The sequence below is a fragment of the Chaetodon auriga genome, chromosome 13 (assembly GCF_051107435.1).
Source record: "Chaetodon auriga isolate fChaAug3 chromosome 13, fChaAug3.hap1, whole genome shotgun sequence".
NCBI classification, from domain to species: Eukaryota; Metazoa; Chordata; class Actinopteri; order Chaetodontiformes; family Chaetodontidae; genus Chaetodon; species Chaetodon auriga.
This window is the reverse complement of record NC_135086.1, coordinates 18,126,668-18,145,907: the sequence shown is the minus strand read 5'-3', so window position 1 is coordinate 18,145,907 and position 19,240 is coordinate 18,126,668. Positions and strand designations below refer to the sequence as shown.

The 19,240-nt window shown below is 44.3% G+C and overlaps 1 protein-coding gene across 14 annotated transcripts in view; it reads left to right on the top strand.

Annotated features, from left to right (window-relative positions):
• Positions 1 to 14,548, top strand: part of LOC143330243 (LIM domain only protein 7-like) — a 47,860-nt gene extending 33,312 nt beyond the window's left edge. For 3 of the 14 annotated variants that reach the window (XM_076746629.1, XM_076746627.1, XM_076746640.1), the window contains 18 exons: positions 279 to 963; positions 1,444 to 1,716; positions 2,001 to 2,115; positions 3,308 to 3,469; positions 4,345 to 4,529; positions 4,644 to 4,707; positions 5,063 to 5,119; positions 6,333 to 6,358; positions 7,276 to 7,383; positions 8,488 to 8,574; positions 9,110 to 9,483; positions 9,717 to 9,773; positions 10,807 to 10,862; positions 11,595 to 11,772; positions 12,049 to 12,372; positions 13,088 to 13,196; positions 13,631 to 13,733; positions 13,817 to 14,547. In XM_076746629.1, coding sequence (XP_076602744.1) covers positions 279 to 963; positions 1,444 to 1,716; positions 2,001 to 2,115; positions 3,308 to 3,469; positions 4,345 to 4,529; positions 4,644 to 4,707; positions 5,063 to 5,119; positions 6,333 to 6,358; positions 7,276 to 7,383; positions 8,488 to 8,574; positions 9,110 to 9,483; positions 9,717 to 9,773; positions 10,807 to 10,862; positions 11,595 to 11,772; positions 12,049 to 12,372; positions 13,088 to 13,196; positions 13,631 to 13,733; positions 13,817 to 13,839 — 2,986 coding nt within the window. In that variant the 3' untranslated portion in view covers positions 13,840 to 14,547. Of the gene's footprint in view, positions 1 to 278; positions 964 to 1,443; positions 1,717 to 2,000; positions 2,116 to 3,307; positions 3,470 to 4,344; positions 4,530 to 4,643; positions 4,708 to 5,062; positions 5,120 to 6,332; positions 6,359 to 7,275; positions 7,384 to 8,487; positions 8,575 to 9,109; positions 9,484 to 9,716; positions 9,774 to 10,806; positions 10,863 to 11,594; positions 11,773 to 12,048; positions 12,373 to 13,087; positions 13,197 to 13,630; positions 13,734 to 13,816 lie in introns of all 14 variants that reach the window. The other 11 variants (XM_076746628.1, XM_076746634.1, XM_076746631.1 and 8 more) reach the window with 11 other exon arrangements.
• Positions 14,549 to 19,240: the final 4,692 nt, after the last annotated feature.

Genomic DNA, 19,240 nt, shown 5'->3' with positions numbered 1-19,240 from the left:
GTGATATTAAACACAGGCACCGCAGGGGTGTTTGTGCAGAAGTGAATGAGGAGACCCTGTAATTGTGCCTTCAGTCAGCGTGAAAGTGTAATGTAATCATGGCTTTCAGCATGCCCCCTCCCCTCTCCACCCTTGTCTTTTCAACCTTCTTTCTGTTTTCCTCCCTGTCACTTGTCCCTTTCATCCCCCTAAATTGCTTCCCATTTCATCCTTGTCTTGATATTGTACCCATTACTGTCCACTTTTTTCCTCTTAACCTCTTTATCCCAACCCCACAGAGAAAATAAAGGGAAGAACAGCGTTGGTGATCGTCTAAAATCTCTCTCTTACCTGGACAACGAGGACGACGTATTTGAGAAACCTGTCATTACCCCACGTACCCGAACCCTTCCTGCCAGGAGCTACACTATTGACACTCCATACCATTCCTCTGAACCCCCCGAGCCATCTCTGAAAGAGGACGAACCCCCCGCTGCTTCACCAGCTACCGGCAGGGCCGCTTCCCCTCCCACCTCGCGGGGAGTCGACATTGTGGAGAAACCTGCAGACAGCAACACCACAACCACCATCACTCCTACCAGCCGCGGCTCTTTCCACGCATCCCAGTCTCCAGCAGCTGCACCTTTACAGAGGATTCCGGTCTCAGAACACACTAGCACAGCCAAGACAGGGGAGGCCACAACCATTGTCTCCTCCTCCAGCTCGGTGCAAAAGGTGCCCGAGCCAAGGCGCCCATTTACGCGCACACAGGCTGAGGTGGAGGCCCCTTCCTCTGGTTCTCTGTACAAACAACAACCACAGCTCAGCTCAATGGAACCCAAACCTCCCGGGGTGTCTCGGGTTTCCGCCTCCCTCCCCAGGAGCTACCAGAGATCGGATAGCGCACGTCTAACCTCAGTTGTCACGCCGAGGCCCTTCGGGTCCCAGCCGTCCCGCCTCACCTCACTTCCCCGAACCTTTACAGTGAGTACTAGACAATTCAACAACTAAACACAAACTACCAGTGCAGCATAAGGGGGTGGAGGGCATCTAGAGGGCAGGAGGAGACTGCGTTTTTTTGGCAATGAGGAATCTTTGCCTTGTTAGTCAGGTACAGTGTTATTTGTTTTGAGTACATCAATGTTACCCAAGAGTCCGATCTGATTACTGCGTGAATAATGGATGAAGGCAATGTTTTTATAATGCTAACTCGACAGCAGAGCTCCTATTTTCAGCCTCCCTCACACTCATTACAGTTACAGTGAGTGTAAGAAAATACATCATGTTTAATCAGATGAGTTAGTGACTGTCGGGTACTCGAGAGTTGACAGCCCATTAGCCAGCTGATTTCCCCTCCATTATTTTGTAATCAACAGCCATATGTTATTCAAGTTCATTTTACATTCTCTTATCCTTAACACTCAAACCCGACATGCTTTGACAATCTGCATTCATCCTGAACAGACGGACAACTCTCACAAGCGTGTCAACGGCGACGTCGACGTGTCTAAGAAGTCGTCTGTGCCGAGCCGCTATCACGAGTTCATGACCTCTGAGGACGAGACTCGCTCTCAGTCCAGCTCAGCCCACAGCAGCGAGGATGAGGAAGAGGAGGAGGAGGAAAAGGGCGAGACCACAATGAAGAGCATCCCTCCCGCTCAGAGTGTCTCACCTGTCCCTCCTCAGGTCAAGAGTGAAGCCCCGGTCAGTCCTGCTCCAGCCAAAGAAACTAGCCAGGTATTCGATGATGATGTTGATAAAATCCTTTAAAAATAATAGAGTGCTGCACTGCAGAAATTAAGGCAATAGCAACAGGCTGGCATTTAATCAGCAGCTATAAATGATTAATACAAGGCTTTCTTGCCAAGGCATGCCTGCGTACACAGACACACAACCTGACATGCTGAGCTCCACAGTAATGGAAAGTCAGGACCACATTTCTGCACTGAGAGCTGTCTGTCGTATGTGTGTGAATAGTTGTTGTTCATCTCTGCTCACCTGTGTTGGTGTTTGGTTTCCAGCAGGACTACTGTGAGATGAGGGTCAGCCTGAACCAGAAGCCCAACAGCAGCAGAGACTTTGGCTTCCAGGCGGCCTGGGACTCAACAGGAGCTCGCATCATGTCCATCCAGCCAGGTAACAACAGAGAAAGTTGACAGAAATACCGTCAAACAAAGGGATTTGAATTTTTTGGGTAGAGCTTTATTCAGCTTCCAATATAATGTGTGCTGGTCAGACCAGGTGGCATCCTAAAGCGCCATCATTCCCAGTGGTTAAACCCAGTTGAAAAGACCAGATCTCACTCTCACTGATGCATTCACATATACAGCACAGCAGCAGTATTGCAATCCAGTGCTCAGTCTGTTGGAATTTCCAGCCAGGCCCTGCTGGTTAGCTGTCAGCAGGGGTTCAAGTCCATTGCAGTGGTGATGCCAGACCTACTGTATGTAGGGCATCGTCTATCTGGGTCAGATCTACTGGGCCTGAGCCTCTCTTTCTACTGATATTTTCCCACCTTCACAGTATCTCATGTTCTTTGGTAACGTTTCAGTATTACTGGTAACACACACACCCCACATCAGTACATGAACTCTAGCTTTGTCACACCCGTTTCAACCTTCGGTGTATTTATGCATATACTTTGTTCACTGCGGTTGTTGTATGTCATGTCTTAGCCTTGACAAATCAACCATTGTGTTGTGCCATTTCTTTATTTCCAAGAACAATGCACAGTTATCAACATTTCTGTAAGTGTGCCAGCTTACAGCAGCCAGCTGGCTAATTTTCAGCGGCAGTTCTTTGGCAAGATCTTCGAAAAGCAATGAAGTGACAGGTTAAGACAACCCAACATAAGACAGTAAGCTGCCAAAATAGTAACAAAAGGAACAAAATCAGTGTGCAGCATAAGACAGTGCAGCACAAACCATGCAAAGCAACAGGAGGAAGCAAAATACTGACGCAACAGTCAAATGACCACAACCACTGTTCAGCGCAGAGCAGCAGAGCATTGTGCTAACCATTACTGTTACTGTTACCATTACCATTACTGTTGTACCATTTTATGCGCATATCAGCCATGCAGAGTGATTTACTACAAGCAATACTACTATTACTACTAAATAAATGTCTTTTCTGTCTTGTTTTCATTTTGCAGTAGCGAAATTGTTGGAAGAGCTGTTCTGAGCATTGTTTACTATCTGTCACATAAAATACATCACAGAAATGTGCATGCATTTCCACCTCTTCTGAGTTGAGGAGGTGTCACTGCAGCAGTACTGCGGAGCACTTTTTGCTGTTAACGATGTGTTCCTCTGTCCGTCCGGTGCAGGCAGCCAGGCTGAGATGTGCCAGCTTCAGACCGGAGACGAGGTGCTGACGGTGAACAGGCACCAGGTGGCAGAAATGAGCTACACAGACTGGAAGGCCTGCATGGAGGAGGCTCTGCAAGAGGGCAGTCTGGTCATGGATATACGCCGTCATGGCAAGAACAGTGAGTCATCTGCACAACGTGTGCACGCGTTTGTTTGCATGAGAGCGGCAGATTGAATTGAACCACTTTAAGGGTTTCATTCCTGGACTGACAGTACCGCTTCTGCCGCTTGCGTTGCTAAACGGTTTTGACACTTCGAATTGGTCCGTAAACTATTGTGAAATCATCCATGAATGATTTCATGACAGCTGGTGAAGGACCTGTAACTTTTTTTTCTTGTCTGATATGGGAAGACTGTTATTGTGTTGACCTCAGTGGTACTTTTTTTCCCCTGTGTGCCTTTTTCTTGTCCTGTTTTTCCATATTCATTTCTTTCTCCTTGTATTTCTTCTGGTTGTTTCTTCGTTTTGCTGCCTTTTCTGTCTCATCAGCAGTCCTCTCTGTATCTATGCGGTGTTTTCCTTGTGGAGAACTAACCCAGCTCAGGTCCACGGTCCTCTGAGTGTGCTCTTTTCACAGTGTTAGTATAACAGGCTTACTTATTCCAACTACGTCAGTGTCACCTTACAAAAATAATAAACCAGCCAGAGTAGCTCACTTGAACTAACACACGGTGCTTGTTGAAATAGTTTAGTGAAGCCCCTGAGGTTGTGAGCCTGTTAGAAACACTGTGTGGGTTTATGAAAGCTTGAATAGGCTGCATGGCTGGGGAAGGTGGTTTCTCTGTCACTCCCTGCTGCTCTCTATAATAACACCATAACAGCAACCTTGTCCCCTGCTTTATAGTTGTCTTTATGTAAAAAGACAATTCTTTGTCATATATTGGGTTTTGCATAAACAGGATGACTACAACACACACACAAAGGCACAGAAAATGTGGTTTTATGTGCAAACACACACATCCTATTTTATGCCATTGCATTGTCTGCATGCAGACTGGGACAGAGACCAAACTTCCCTGCCATTTAAAAGCCATAAGACCATCAATCTGACCAGTACGGATCATCCAATACTTCTAGGTTCCCCGGACACAAACATGGTCAACTCCAGCGTGGACTTAACCTCCCACATTTCCAGGGAAACATTGCTGAACAAAGAAGCCACTGCCTACCCACCTGTCGTAAGTGACCCAGAATCGCTCAGGCTGACTCAGGTTTGATCAAGTTTTATTCCTGTCTTGTTCCCGGCCGAGTGCCTCTTTAATGAGCGCCCACCCTGTCGTGCCTCCCTGCAGGACGTGGCTTCAAACGGAGTTAATGGAGGTTTCCATGAGCAGTCGGTGACCATGAGGAACAAAGGTAAAGAGCAGCGCACACAATCAGAAAGGTTATGAAATTGATCCTGATGACTATTTCTGTACTGAATACAAAAGCACACCATTAGGGGGGTGTCGTTTTGTTGGCTTAGTCCTGGGAGAAACATCTTTGCAAACACTTGACTGTTGTGGATAATATTGATGACATTTACTGTGTTATGTAACAAAATGATGCAACAAAACCATAATCTTACCCAAAACTCTATGATTATGATACATTTGGCATGTACTGTACGTATTATTCATGCATTAGTAACACAAGGTGATATATCCTCTAGCGAAACCTGTTCCTCTCCTCTACTGTGCCTCACTGTATCCTGTTTTCATCTCTCATGTAGAGTCAGAGCCCATATCTTTGAAAAACTTAAAACGGAGGTCAGAGTTTTTTGAGACAGGTAAAAAAGCGCTGACCGACTTGAGGCTACGTGGCTCTTCATCATGATAATGACGTCTGTGTAATGTGGTGGCTGGGCTCCCTGTGCTTTTGTCTCACTGAATTCCTCAGATTTCCAAGGGACTGTTGCATGTTTCTTATCAGTCACAGCCGCATGGTCAGTTGATAAGTACCCTGTTATCAACTGATTATGAGCTGTCAGGATTAAAATTCCTCCATGGCCCTGTTTGTTGGAGATATTCCCTTTTTTCTGTCCTTTTTTTTCTTGTCTGACGCCAGAGCTTAACCCTTGTGCTGTGCCCCTTCCCTCCTTCAGGTGGCTCAGGGTCCAGTGTCAGTGCGCTGGTCTACCTCTGTGGTAAACAGGGTTGAGTGTGCAGTGACCTCCTCACCTTCGCTTGGTACACCCTGGGACACTGACATGCTTTTCAAACCGAGGGAGACTCATAGTATTTTGAGGCAAATTGAAGGAATTTCCCCTTCACAATCCTCCTCACAAACCAAACCATTGTTTAGCTTTATTGTTTTTTTAGATGAAGGTGAAAAATCATCACAGAATTTTGCAGCTATTGTTTTTGAAAAGACCCTGTTAAATAAAAACAGTCTGTGCATATTCAGCTCCAAAGGCTGGACGGCATGTCAGACACTGCGCCAGCGTACCAACCACAAATTCAGATCTCTCAATGTTGTGTTTGTGGCATTTTTTTGAACGGTGTCCAGATTTAAGTCATGGTTACACTCATCACTTTGCTGCGCATGAAGTTAAAAGCATTCCCGTTGCTCTCTTGGCATGCGCGTTCGCCTTTCACACCGCCTGCGCTGCGCTTGTGTGAATCTTATGCATGCTGTTGAAATGTCTGTTTTTCTTTCGGCTTGTTTGATCTTGTCCTCACAATCAGTTTATTGATTTTCCTATTCAGGACTGGCATCCAATGTAAATGTCAACAACTGGGTGATCTTGAACTGGGAGAATCAATAAGTTCTCGTGGGTGAAATCTGACCTTTGTTGCTCGAGGCTTGTTGAAAACATCAATTACTGCTGTGGTTTTAAATGTCATTTTCAATAATGAATTGGTACTTGACTTAAAAATCAAGTTGAAACTTAATAAGCCTGTCAGCTTTGCACTGCCACCGTGTATGACTTCGAGGTTAATTGTATTGCTCTGTCTGTGCATGCCAGAAGTATTGACCGGATCATTTTCTTTCTTTTCAAGGGGGATCAGAGTCTGCAATGCCAGATGTGAGTAGTGTAATCAAAGCATAAAGGGCACTTTTTGTCTGTCTGTTGTGTTCGCTCCTCTTGAATGACAACATCTTTGAAAGCAGATATCACAATTATCACCAAGCCCAGACCCATTATTAAGAATGTCTCATAACTCCATTAATAGTTTACTTCAGATGCCAGTTAAGCCTTTTAGTCAACATTTACTCCACAGCTTTCATTTTGATGTATCTTTGAAAATGGAGAAGTGAAATACTTCAGTGTCTGAAAATAAATTGTGTTTTAATGTTGCAGGAACATGACCTGAAATATGATTGGTCACCCCAGGTGACACCCTATTATCCCAGACTATCATTGGCTAATTGCCCGGTCAGCCTGGGACTTTGTTCAGAGCAACTGGTTTCGAAAATATTGCTAAACTTTATCAATGTGTTCGCAAGCCTGCAGAAGAACAGGCTCAATGAACTGCTGGAAATGTCCAGGATGGTTGTAATTAACAGCTTGGGTTGTGTTGTGAGAGGCAGATAGTAGCTTTTTTTAGCATTTCCCTGAAGCATATTTGCTAGATTTGAGAGAGAGATCTGTATTGTGGAGTTAAAGTTTTGTCCAGCTTTGTCCATAAAACTGTAATGTATTTATTATTTAGACTTAAGGGGGGGGGGTTGGTATTATTTCTCTTTGAGGAGTGTGTGTATGTATGTGTGCGTGCGTGTTTGTTTGTCCGTATATTCCTCATGTTGTGGCGGCATAGATCTGTTCACACAGTCACATTGTGGGGACACGCCTACCTTATGGGGACAGAAGTCAGTCAGGGTGTCATACAGCACCGTTGATGGCTGATGAGATGCAGCTGATGTGACAAGCCTGAACGGTTTCCTACGCTGAATGTACGAGCATGTGCATTTATACTGCATGTCTGTCTCCTCTGTCTGCAGATACCTGTTCCTTCAATCACTCCGTCAGCCAGCCGCTGGTCTTGGGACCCAGAAGAAGAGCGCAGAAGACAAGAGAAATGGCAGAAGGAGCAGGAGCGCCTCCTACAGGTACGGTGCAGGGACATGATGTCACAATACAAGCCAAGCTGCCAGTTTATTAAGTACACCTAGCTAAAAATAGGGCAGGGCAATGAATCAGCCCTGCAATAGATCCTACCAACACAAAGGTTATGATTTTCATTATTGAAGATGTTTCACAGAGGTGTTCATTCTGTAGTTTGTGGTACTGTTAAAGTGCATTGAATACAAACAGTATTCTGATGTTTAGCTACAACACAGTCGATCAAAAATAAGGAAAACTTCTTAGTATAACACATAACAATTAAATAGCACCAAAAACAACACTTGAATCAACACATCTCTAAATCAGCTGAGTAAAAACTGGAAAACATAGCCTTCATGAGAGGAGCATTTATTGAAGAGATATTTATTAGACTGCACTAGCTTTAGTACGTAAAAAACTGGCAGCTAAGTGTGTAGTGCATTAATGAAACTGAAAGTACCAAATGGAGCGACCTCACTGTGCATTTGGTCTAAAACACCCATCTGGAAATCTCTGAGAGTCCCATCTGACAATGAGGCCCAGGGGCACAGAGCTGGAAACGACAGGCTAGGAAGTCCCCACAATCAATGCAGGCTGCTCCTAATAGGCTCAAGACTGCAAACTTTACAGAGCGCTCTGGCAGCTCAAAGTCAAGCATCTGTCGAGTATCCAACTTAAATGTAGTAGAATCCTGTCAAAACATTTTTCTGAGGGTCTATTTCTGGATGGAGATCAAAGGTGTCCAAGCAGAGCGCTGATGTAGCTGGGAAGGCTTGTTACTCCTCCAGTCTTAGTCCCTGTTGGATACACGGCCTGATTTTATGATGTGCCAGGGAGACTTCCAGCCCTGGGCGAGCTTTTCAACTGGGTGAGGTTTCTCAACTTTCGGGGTGGTTAGATAACATGTAGGTGAGCTTGGAATTATATGAAAACAGTGCAGCTATGGATGTCTTAGTCTTTCTCACTCCCTTAATGATTTGTTCTCCCCACTGCATTGTAACTTTGGTCATGCCATCATATAGCTTTGTGAAGGGTTTTTATGTGTGTGTATGCAGGCATGCTATTTAATTTGATGACCTTTGACCTCTCTCTCTGCTTTTTTCATACAGGAGAAATATAAGCGTGACCAGGAGAAGCTGCAGGAGGAGTGGCTCAAGGCTCAGCAGGACATCACCGAGAATGTAGACCAACAAGAGGTAACAAAAGCATTTTAGTCTGTATAAATTCTGGCCTAATAACTGAAACAGTTGCCTGTGCCATCGGTGTGTGAATAGGTGAATGTAAAGCACTTTGAGCGGTCGGTTGACTGGAGAAGTGCCGTATAAATACAGTCCGTTTCCCATGTACCAAGTTCTGACTCATAGCTTTAAATCACTTAAATGTATCCAAAAAGCGTTCATAGTGTTGTTGATTGAAATGACTGCAATAATGAAGCAGTTACTTTGCCAGACACTGGTATTTCTGGCTTTTGAAAATGCAGAACATTGAGCGGTCATGTGGACGTTCATAACGTGAGGCTATGCTTACCGTAACGTCTTTCCAGGTCATAGTTTGACAAACTCCCCTTTGGATCGGAATTTCAAAATACTTGCTGATGTGTCACCTCAGGGGATGACATGAGTTTCTCCACTGTTGTTGCACTTCCTCCTGGTGGCTCCTGAAGGTTCAGATTACTTAATGCCATCGTGTGTTACATGCTTCCTCTTTTCCATCCTCCCGTCTCTCTGGCAGCCTGGGAGCCTGGAGGTGAACAGCCACAGCGTCAGCCCACGCTCACCTCTCTCTCCCATCAACCGGCGCGTCTCTCCTCCGTGGGAAGAGGAAGAGAGAAAGAGGAAGGAGGAGCAGGAGCAGGAGCAGGAGCGCCAGAGGCAGGCGGAGGAGAGGAGGAAGAGGGAAGAGGAAGAGCAGGAGCTGCAGCGTCTCCAGGAGGAGAGGGAGAGGAAGGAAAGGCAACAGGAGGAGGAGAGGAAGAGGAGGGAGGAGGAAGAGCTGAGATGGCAAAGGAGGAGAGAGGAGGAGAGGGAGGAGGCGAGGAGGCGGCAGGAAGCCGCAGAGCAGCAGCGCAGAGAGCGGGAGCGAGCCTTGGAGCAGCAGCAGCAGTGGTCAGTAGAGACACTGCTCCTCCTACTACCCTGTACTATCCTCACACTTTACTCACACGCCTCCGTCACCTGTCCACCATGTTGATGATAACACATTCAAGAGTGAAACATGAGCTGCTTCAATGTCTGTGCATTAACATAAGTGCAACTAACGTCTTTGCATGTGCTTTGTCCTCCACCTTTGTGTTGTAACCCTCGCTCCACCTCTCTCCACACACTGCCCTTCACCAAAGGGCTGGTGGCTCTCATGGCTTTGTCAGTGTCCAGCCTCCGCTGTCCTATGCAGACAGGTTAGTACAGAAGGGACTGTATTGAGCCAATCAGCTGTTGGCACTAATAAAAGCTCTGCTTACACAAACTTTTTATGTGATGTATTTTCACTTTGTACCATATTTTGATGAGTGATGAGACATAATGCCTTACAATGACTTCAGTTTACAGACTAATAATTGAATAGGTTGGGGACATTTTTTATTTTAGGTCTTCTACTTTAGCATTCATAAGCAGTACAGTATATAAACAATTAATACACAATTTATAACACACTATAATGTGGTTGTGTGTTGTATTTGCCAGCAGCTATAACCCATAAGTTGAGGCTGGTGTATAAGCTGACAAATACTGCACTTTAATACGCACTTAAAGAACATTTGTTCTTATATCTGCTACTACAACTACGTTGTTTGTGTTCTAAACAGTCTACTAAATGTTTGTATGCTGCTCATCAGTGCCAAATAGGGGACTTAATAAATGTTGCTTTCATGTCACCACCTCCATGTTTTCAGTTCCAAGTTCACCTTCTTTACACAGTTCTCTGCACCAGGAGGTATCTTGGCAGCACAGTTTGTTCTGTTTTGTACCGAAACTGCCAAAACAGCATCTAACAAGCACATAATTCTGCCAAACACCAGTTTCTAACAAACAAGAACAATTTGTCACTTGTGCTACTGTAAGCAGAATGCATAAACACCAGCGAGCAGTACAGGAGATGCATCATTTATCTTATTTATTTATTCATGTCTGTCTTTGAAGCGGTACTTCAGGTTTTTCTTTTGTTCTAAAACCGACACATCTTTACTGTAGAGCTGATGCATTTGTTTCATGCTTGCTCCATTTGAACCTAATCATGCCAACAATGTCTCTTTAAATCAACGGGCGTGACATTGGAAGTCCTCCAGCCAAGTGGGTTAGGTCTCCATCTGAGATGGGAATTAACTGTGATTGGTCTGCAAGCAGCAGCATTATTATTATTTATAATGCAATTCTAAGTGTGATTACTTTGTTTTTTTCAACAGTCTGTAACAGGTTTTTTTTTTTTGACAGGATGAAATCTAAATCATCTCCTCAGCTCGATGAAGAGGAAAAACCTCAGTGGAAAGGTTTGGGGTTTTTTTTGTTTTTTGTTTTTTTTTCATTTATTGTATTCTCCATTAGTTAGATGCTGTCATATGTTACCTAAAATGAAAAAAAAAACAAAAAAAACAGTGGATTGGAATTGTCCGAATGCTGTTGCACATGTGGGCTGTACTGTAGGTAGGCATGTGCAGCCAAGGGGCATGGCTGACTGGCTGCTGGAAGAGCAGTCGAGGAGCATGCGTGGCAGAGTGGCCCAGAGTCAGAGGGCTGCATCAGAGCTGGAGATGGAGAGGAGAAACATCCTCAATGCCATGAGATACAGAGACCCAGAGAGAGGTGGGCTCTGAACCCCTAAACGTCGCCTCTCCGGTCAATCTGAAAGCCAGTCAATGAGCCCTTTGATCAGCTGATCAGTCAGTTATGACATATAAGAAATCCATATTTCCTGCTGTTTGATTAACAGTGGATGAATCAAATGGTAAATCAATTATCCAGAAAATGGCATCAGTTACATCATTGATTGCAGTGCCATTTCTCTCAGGCAGATGCATCTTTGCTGCCATGATTTAATTGTACTTGTGACACTGATCTAATCGAACCAGGCTGGGGAATCACAGCACACGCATCATCACAATCTCAGTCTTTCTGTCCCATTTTTCCGAATCCTCTGCCGGTGGTGATCTATATTTGATTTCCTGGAAACGTTTCATTTCGCCAAGCGTCATTTAGAGTTTATCTCTCCTCTCTGGGCGCAGTGACGGGGAGTGGAGTCGCTGACAAAAAAGGTCAGCAGTCCGTGTCGCAGGCAGAGGCAGAGCGGCAGCAGATCCTGAACGAGATGAAGAAGAAGAATTCACTGCTGACGGACAGCAGCTGGATCCGTCAGCGCCCCCCCAACCCCACCAAGGAGACCGACTTGCCACCCATGCGCAGGTACAGTCTGCACAGCGTGTGCGGGAGTAAAGGAAAATCCCATCATGCCGTGTGATGGTGGTGGTTGGCTCTTTACACTCACTAATATCCTGTTAACTTGTGTGATGTGCTGAAATGAAGCCATTTATTAGTCTGGCTACCACTCTCTGGCCTTTGGCAAATTTGGTTGGAATATCTTAACATAAAATCAGTTGCCACTGGTGCAGGTGGTAGCCAGACATTTTAAATGCCTCCACTAACGGGCTAACCTGGGTGTGGCGTTGGTTGGCTTTGCAGAGGTGAGTCTCTTGACAACTTGGACGCTTACAACTCCTGGCGCTCATCATGGACACCCAGAAACAACTCCTATATGCAAAACTACGCCCGGCCTCACTCTGCCCTTTCTGGCAGCACTTCCTTTTACGGTGGTGGGTCAGGGGTCCAGCGGCCCGGCTCCGCCACTCTGCCCTCCTCCTACTCCATGGGCTCCCTCCGAGGCGGGGCAGGAACCCCCTCGTCCCCATGGTCCCGGCAGTCTCCTTCCCCCTCACCCTCCTCTCCGTCACCCACCCCCTCTCCAGAGCCCACGTCTGAGGCGGGCGCCCCTCAGCAGCGGACCAGGTAACATCAACAGTGCTGCTTTGCTTAACACCCCCAACACGCTGCCTCTAACCTCTCACTGGTATACTGGGTTGTATAATCATGGTCCAGGTGGTGTTGTTAAATTATAACTGTGGACGAGGAGTGGGAGTAAAGAGCAACTGAACCTGAATTGTTTTTCACCTGTTCTGTTGTTGAATATATGAAAATACGTTGCTGGATATGATATTGTTTTATGTGGCGTTCTTCACCCGTTCACACCTGACTGCACATTCATTCTCGTTTTGAGTGTGTGTGTGTGCTTCTGTGTTCAGGTGTGGTGAAGCGGCAGCCTGACATTGATATTTAAGCTTCATTTTATTCTTGTCAGGAACTAACTCGTACTTTATACTTGACACCAAAAAAACTTAAATTAAGACATATTCTTAAAGATATTCTTACAGCTGACTGAACAGTTGAATTGAAAATTGAAAATTGAAAATATTGAATAGTTCACTTTTGTATTCTAGTGGTGCCATGGTCATAGAGGAGCTTCTGATCCATCCTGTCAGTGTGGCCCTCATCCAAAATGAATATTTGACCAAAAGCCAATATTTGCCAGATTTGTTCGCAAACAAATGAGTTAGAAGTGTAACCTTGTTGTATACTGGTGTGTTTTGTGTGTGTATGCATTACATGCATGTGTCATGCATGTGTGCTGGATTCTCCAATCACAGCTGTACGTTCTGTAATCCAGGTCAGTGAGTGGCAAGAAAATCTGTACGTTCTGTGACGCCCCGCTGGGAAAGGGAGCGGCCATGATCATCGAGTCCCTTGGGCTCTGTTATCATTTGGGCTGTTTTAAGGTGAGAGAGCTGGGCTCCCATTGGCCCGGGAGCACGTCACCTCGGCCGATCCTCAAAAACTAACCTCCAGACTCTCTTTCTTGTATTACTAACCTGGTCAGTCACAAGGTCCTGATCCCTTTACTGCTGAGCAAAGAACGCTTTCTGTGCCAAAACCTTCAATCCAGACTTATCAACCTCTCACTTGTTGGTCCTTCTTGGAACTTTGGGCTTCACCTGAGTTCGTCTGAACAGTGCTCCACTCCGCTCCACCACTGCTGTCACTCTTTGTCATTTGACTCTCATTTATTTTTTTTTACTGCCATTTTTCTATTTCTATTCACACAATCAAGGGGCCTCTGTCCATCCTCATTCCTCCACCCTTGGACTTTGGACACTTTGGTCTACCTTTAACCTGCAGCTCTTTAACTCTTCCCTCTCTTAAACTTCCTCAGTGTATCGACTGTAAGTCTGACCTCGGAGGATCGGAAGCCGGGGCTGAAGTCAGAATACGAAACAAACAGCTCTACTGTAACTCCTGCTACATGCGATTCAAAAGTGAGTGCCTGATCGGTCTAATGGTCACGATGACATGTTTTTGGCTTTCTTCAAGTGTAACAGTGCTGTTTGTGTCCCTTTAGCTGGCCAGCCAACCGCTATGTGATGTGACTGTGCTCCAGCAGATTGACGAGGAAACGACTTGTGACAACAACCCATGAACACTAAAGTGAACAATGGCATCACTGCAAATATCTGGGACATTTGGTTTGGACATACTTCCATTTATGACTCTAGAAAAGTTGACTCGCTGATGAGAATTATATTTGTGTTTTTTAAGTTTGTGATTGAGAGGGTAAGCTTACAAAGAAGTTATCTACTTTAATGTGTTTATATCATATTAAGTATTACAGTTGTACAAAGTGTAAGGGTTCTGCATGCACCAGAGATTTAAACGTTTTAGCTACGAAACTAGTCAAAAAGTTCATTTGTCTATAAGATTATTGACGCAGATCTTTATAATAACCTTCACTCAGACAGATTTTAGAGCTATTGAGAGAGTTTTCGAGGAACCCTGCAGGATCATCTCCACGCGTTCACGCTTCTTTCCTCTTGTGGTATTAACACGTGTTGTCAACCGAGCTGTTCTTCTCGTGTCTATGTGCCTTTTTCATTTGTAACAGGGAAAAGTAATTAAGATTATTAGAGTTCTTCAAAACATATTTAAAACTGTCTGCTTGGATAGCACTTATCTGGAGTTGTCACTGATAGATGGAGGATTGTACACACTTGCAGGTTCGTGTGCGAAGAATATATCATTCCGAAAGGCATTGAGGCAAACAGTAACATTTGTAAATAAAAGGACTAAATGCTCATCTCGGGTGCGTTTGTGTACTTTTTTCAACGGTGAAATTGCATAATTCTTTGTAATGATATTCCTGTATATGATGCAAGGCTTTTCCTGCCTCTGTAATCAAAAATCATTATACTCCTCTTTCCATTTCTGTCCCCCTCGCTCAGTTTCTCTGTAGCGCCACAGTCATAATGAAAGGAATTTCAATGAGCTTTTGTGCAAAGGTTCAGAGGACCTGCCTGCTCTGTTCTCCAAAGCCAATTTGTCATGCATATTTCATTCAGTGTGCATGCATTACATTTGATTACACTTTGATAAGCTATTTTCGTAATGTATTCTGTCATTTTAGCTGTTTCATGAAATCATATCTGCATAAACATATGTTGAATATTCATACGCGTAGGGACGCTCCTGATTGTTCAGTTTGCAGCTCCCCAAATGCATTTAAACAGGAAGGTAAGAAATTGTCCTCATTTCCCATGAATGGAAATCAGTTGAAGCTCAGTTGAAGCAGTATATGGAAATAAGTTGGGCCAAGCATAAATTGGCTCTGTATTCTTGAGGTGAAGCACAAACAGCCCCTGGAGGGAGACGTCTCAAATTTTTTCTGATTCCTTTTTTTAGATTTTTCTTGGCGCTCTCATGGGAGAGAGAGATTTTAATCCTCGCGCTTAGAAAACAAGCACGGCCTGAATGGCGCCGAGCAGAGTCGAGTGACTCAGAAATATAAAACCTTTCAGGAGAAGTATCCCATCTTTTTCCTCCAAAGCCAAGGCCGCAACCAGCCTTTATGGAAGGCTTTTGACGTGGAGAATCGAATGGTGTGTGTGTGTGTGTGTGTGTGTGTGTGTGTGTGTGTGTGTGTGTGTGCGTGTGTGTGTGTGTGTGTGTGTGTGTGTGCTGAGGCTTACAGAACAACATTATGCTTGGCTGCTCAGAGGAATAGGGTCTGTATAGAGATGGAACACAGATGGAAGAGCTTAGATGTGCCTGCGCTACCGTCCATCAAAAAGTCATTCCTAACCCTAACAGCTCATTGTAAGCTGCTTTTTTAATGCACTCCTTGTGGAAGGCGGAAAGAATTCACATTTTTCTGGGGATTTCCAGTCAGGCCCATGTGGATGATTTTTCACCTCACAATCAAAACAGAGGAGTGAGTCCAATAATCCTGCTCCATTTCCACCCCTCAGTCGCGTTTTGATGTTTTTTTGAACGCTTGTGCTCACCAGAAGGGGGCACTGTGATTTAAGATTTATACCAAAGAGGGCTGCAGCTGGATGTTAAGTGCTGTTGCTTGCACTGCCAAGCATGACATTTACCAGCACATACTTCATGAGAGGTATAGCTGCTGTCTGTCCTTAAAATTTGGCCACAGTGGTTTATAAGCATATCGCCTTATGGGATATGTCAGAACATTTAGTGGTTTAGTTTGAAAATGAATCAAAAGTGACACTGAATTGTGGCTCTCAGCCCTCAGTCGCTTGGCTGTTAACCCAGGAAAACCAGTGAATTAATTGTGCTGTTGTGTGTGTTTTCTGTGAAAAGCACATAGTTTGTGAGCATTTTTTGACCTTCAAGTGGACAGTTTTCATTTAAAGACATCTTAGATGCGCAGCACCTCCTGCCGTTTGCTACTTAGACGGCATGCCTTTCACACTTTAGAGAAGCCATTAGGCGCTAATTCACCTGCAGCTTGAACTGATGCTATTATTAGTCATGTAATTGCAGACACTGTCTCACCAGACCTGTTGCTATGGCTTGCAGGCACCATGCGCACTGCTCAAAGCGCCGTCATAAAGTTCAATTAACCACACAGAGTAAAGAAAATGGACTTTAAGGAAACCTGTAAATTCCTAAAACGTGTGTTTGCTTCTCAGTGGAGGATTTTAACCATTAAAAAGGTGCAGCAATTTCATTTTTTTTAAATTTAGCTCAATTTAATTTCATTCTTTTCTGCCATTTTCTTGTTCTTTCTTTCTTAGATTTTTTTTCCTCTGACATTATTATTGAATTACATTAACTTTGACACTTTGGCAATATTGTTCACCTGACATTCATGCTGAAAACTGAATACTGAATTGGACTGAATACAGAGAGATTCACATGATAGTGAAAATACAACCTTTACGGTAGCTGTTATGCATTCATGTAAGATGTGATCACGTGGCAATTACAGCTCTCAAAGCTAAAGGACGGCTGTACTGAATCGATTTGATTACAGCACACCTGCAGCTATTGGAAAAAATGTGATAATGTTAACAGGTGAAGTTGAATATGCTGTGTATGTACATGGAAGTAAACATCCAGTATCTTGTAAGGCCATAGCGGCTGCTGATTCTATATGTTTTTGCTCAGCAGCATGCACTCTCACAGTTCATGCTTTTATTGTAATTCTTTATGTTAGTATTCATCTTAAAACTGAAAGGTCTCCCATCAAAAGGTGCTCCTATCTTTCAGGTATCCTGTTTATGCATGTGCTCCTTTGAACTGCAGTGGATGCACTATGACATAAACATTATCAGGATCTGCAGTTGCATGTCAGTTGGTGCTACCTGTAATGGATATGTTAAATAAAAGTGCTCATCATGTGGAGTAAGTTAAATAAAGTGATTTCCAGTTACGTGTGCCTCATGGGTGGCACAGGTGGATATCAGCTGTTGATTATCAACAGATAATCACATCTCATCCGCAGACACGAAAACATTTTTTCAGACTTGTATAGGGATATTGATCGGTGACCTTTTGTTCAACGAGGAAATGATGAGCCGCGATCCCTACTTGTCCTCATTAGGAACGCTGTCTCTAATCCCCCTCACAAAAGGGCAAAGGTGTGTGTTTTTAAAACAGGTTAATTTGATGACTGAGGGCTTAAAAGTAAATATGGCACATTCACAAGAGCAGGTTAGTTGTCTGTCGTTGATCATGAAACATGACTCATCATGAGCAATGCTGTCCTCCTTTCTTATACCCGAGTGCTACCGCTTTGACAAAGGAAGACATTTTTCTTCTATGTTTGACTCTGCAGGGGGAAAAAAGGAATAAAAAGCTTTTCTTTATCTTTCTTCCCCTGCGCGCAAGAAGACTCTATGCAGCCATGTTACAATCAGGAACAAGAACATCTGTGATTTCTCCGTGACCTTAAAGAGCACTCTGATTTATTTTCATTCCTTTACATAGCGGCTGAGAAGGGAAATGTATCGCTGGCAACGAGATGCATTAGAGTTGCTTTTCCAGTTGGCAGGGAATAGCAAAGGAGTGTAGAAAGTGTTACATGGCTCTGAAATGATAAGACTGCATGGTCACAGCTGGAGCACCCTGATATGCTTGAGACTGCATTATGCCCAGGGTGACAGGGGACCACGTTTTCTGTCCCCATATTAATTCATCCCGCTTCGGTCCTATAGCTGAGCATGAGCTGGAATAGTGATTCTCAGTTAAGCATTTCCCACTCTTTATCTGGTGTTTTAGTGTGTTTCAAGCGGGGGAGGGTGTACGGAAGAGAGTAATAATTTGCCGAGACTGAATACTATCAAATTTATCCACATGCCCGGTACTGTACTCACATCTTCTATTCGAAGTCTAGATGCTGTAGCGGTACTCATTCATTAAAGCAGCACCACCTCACAATCTGCTGCATCTGTTCAAACACTATCCTGACAGGAAGACAGATGTGTGAGAGAAGTGGATGCAGTGTATTTGGCGGCATGTCACTCACAGTCCAACTCAGTCACACTGAACAAAGCAGAATTTGCTTAATGAGTTGCAGCAGCGGGCCCACTGGTTGACTTGGAAAGGTGTACAAGTCCACAGATGGGAACTGCAATGCTCGTCTGTCACAAACTGACAGAGACGTCACGCTGAGGTTCATCACAAACACCCATTACCCCCGCCGCTGCTCCCAACCCCTTGTCCTCACTTGTCACCCAGGATTGAAGTTAATTAGAATTTTATCAGAGGAAAACTTAAAAGAGAGGGTGGCACGCTCTCAAATCTGCCCATCATTTGATGTCAGGAGAATCATTTTGACGTTTGTGCTGCACACACTGCTACAAAGACAGACAGGGGGGCATGATGGAGGTCCTGTTTGTACCTGCCACCCACATCATCCAGCCAACCGTCATACTCGCATTAGCTGATGCAGAAATGTCCTTTACTACTTAAATGTCATTATGTAGTTGTCAGTTTGGCTGTTTACAACATTCACAGCAGGTACGCTGAAAACATTAATATCAGACATGACAACCAAAAAAACAGATCACAGCCATGTACCCCAACTGTCTCTATTATACGTCACCCCTCAAGTATATCACACCTATATAACACCTATTAGGATACTGGTAGGATAATTATCTTACAGCATGCAAAAAAATTACAAAGTCAGAATTTAATAGATTACAAAGATAAGAGATTGTGTTGCTTTTAAAGTACATCCAGGATTCAAAGAGGTCCATGGCTTTCATAATTGAGTTCTCTTAATAGTAATGATAAAACCAAATACAGCTGTTCACACCTCCCACTTGCTCCCAACAGCAAAAATGATTTATGCTCATTTATGCTAACTTCAATCTTTCGCTGTCTTTCTGTTACAGGTTATGTCAGACAGAGACCCGATGCTTACTCGGGACTAACTAGCTGGCTCTGCTCTTCAATACAAGACCAATGCCACGTCTTCCACACGGATCATCAACAGGTGAGCGTGCTAGCTGGGACATGC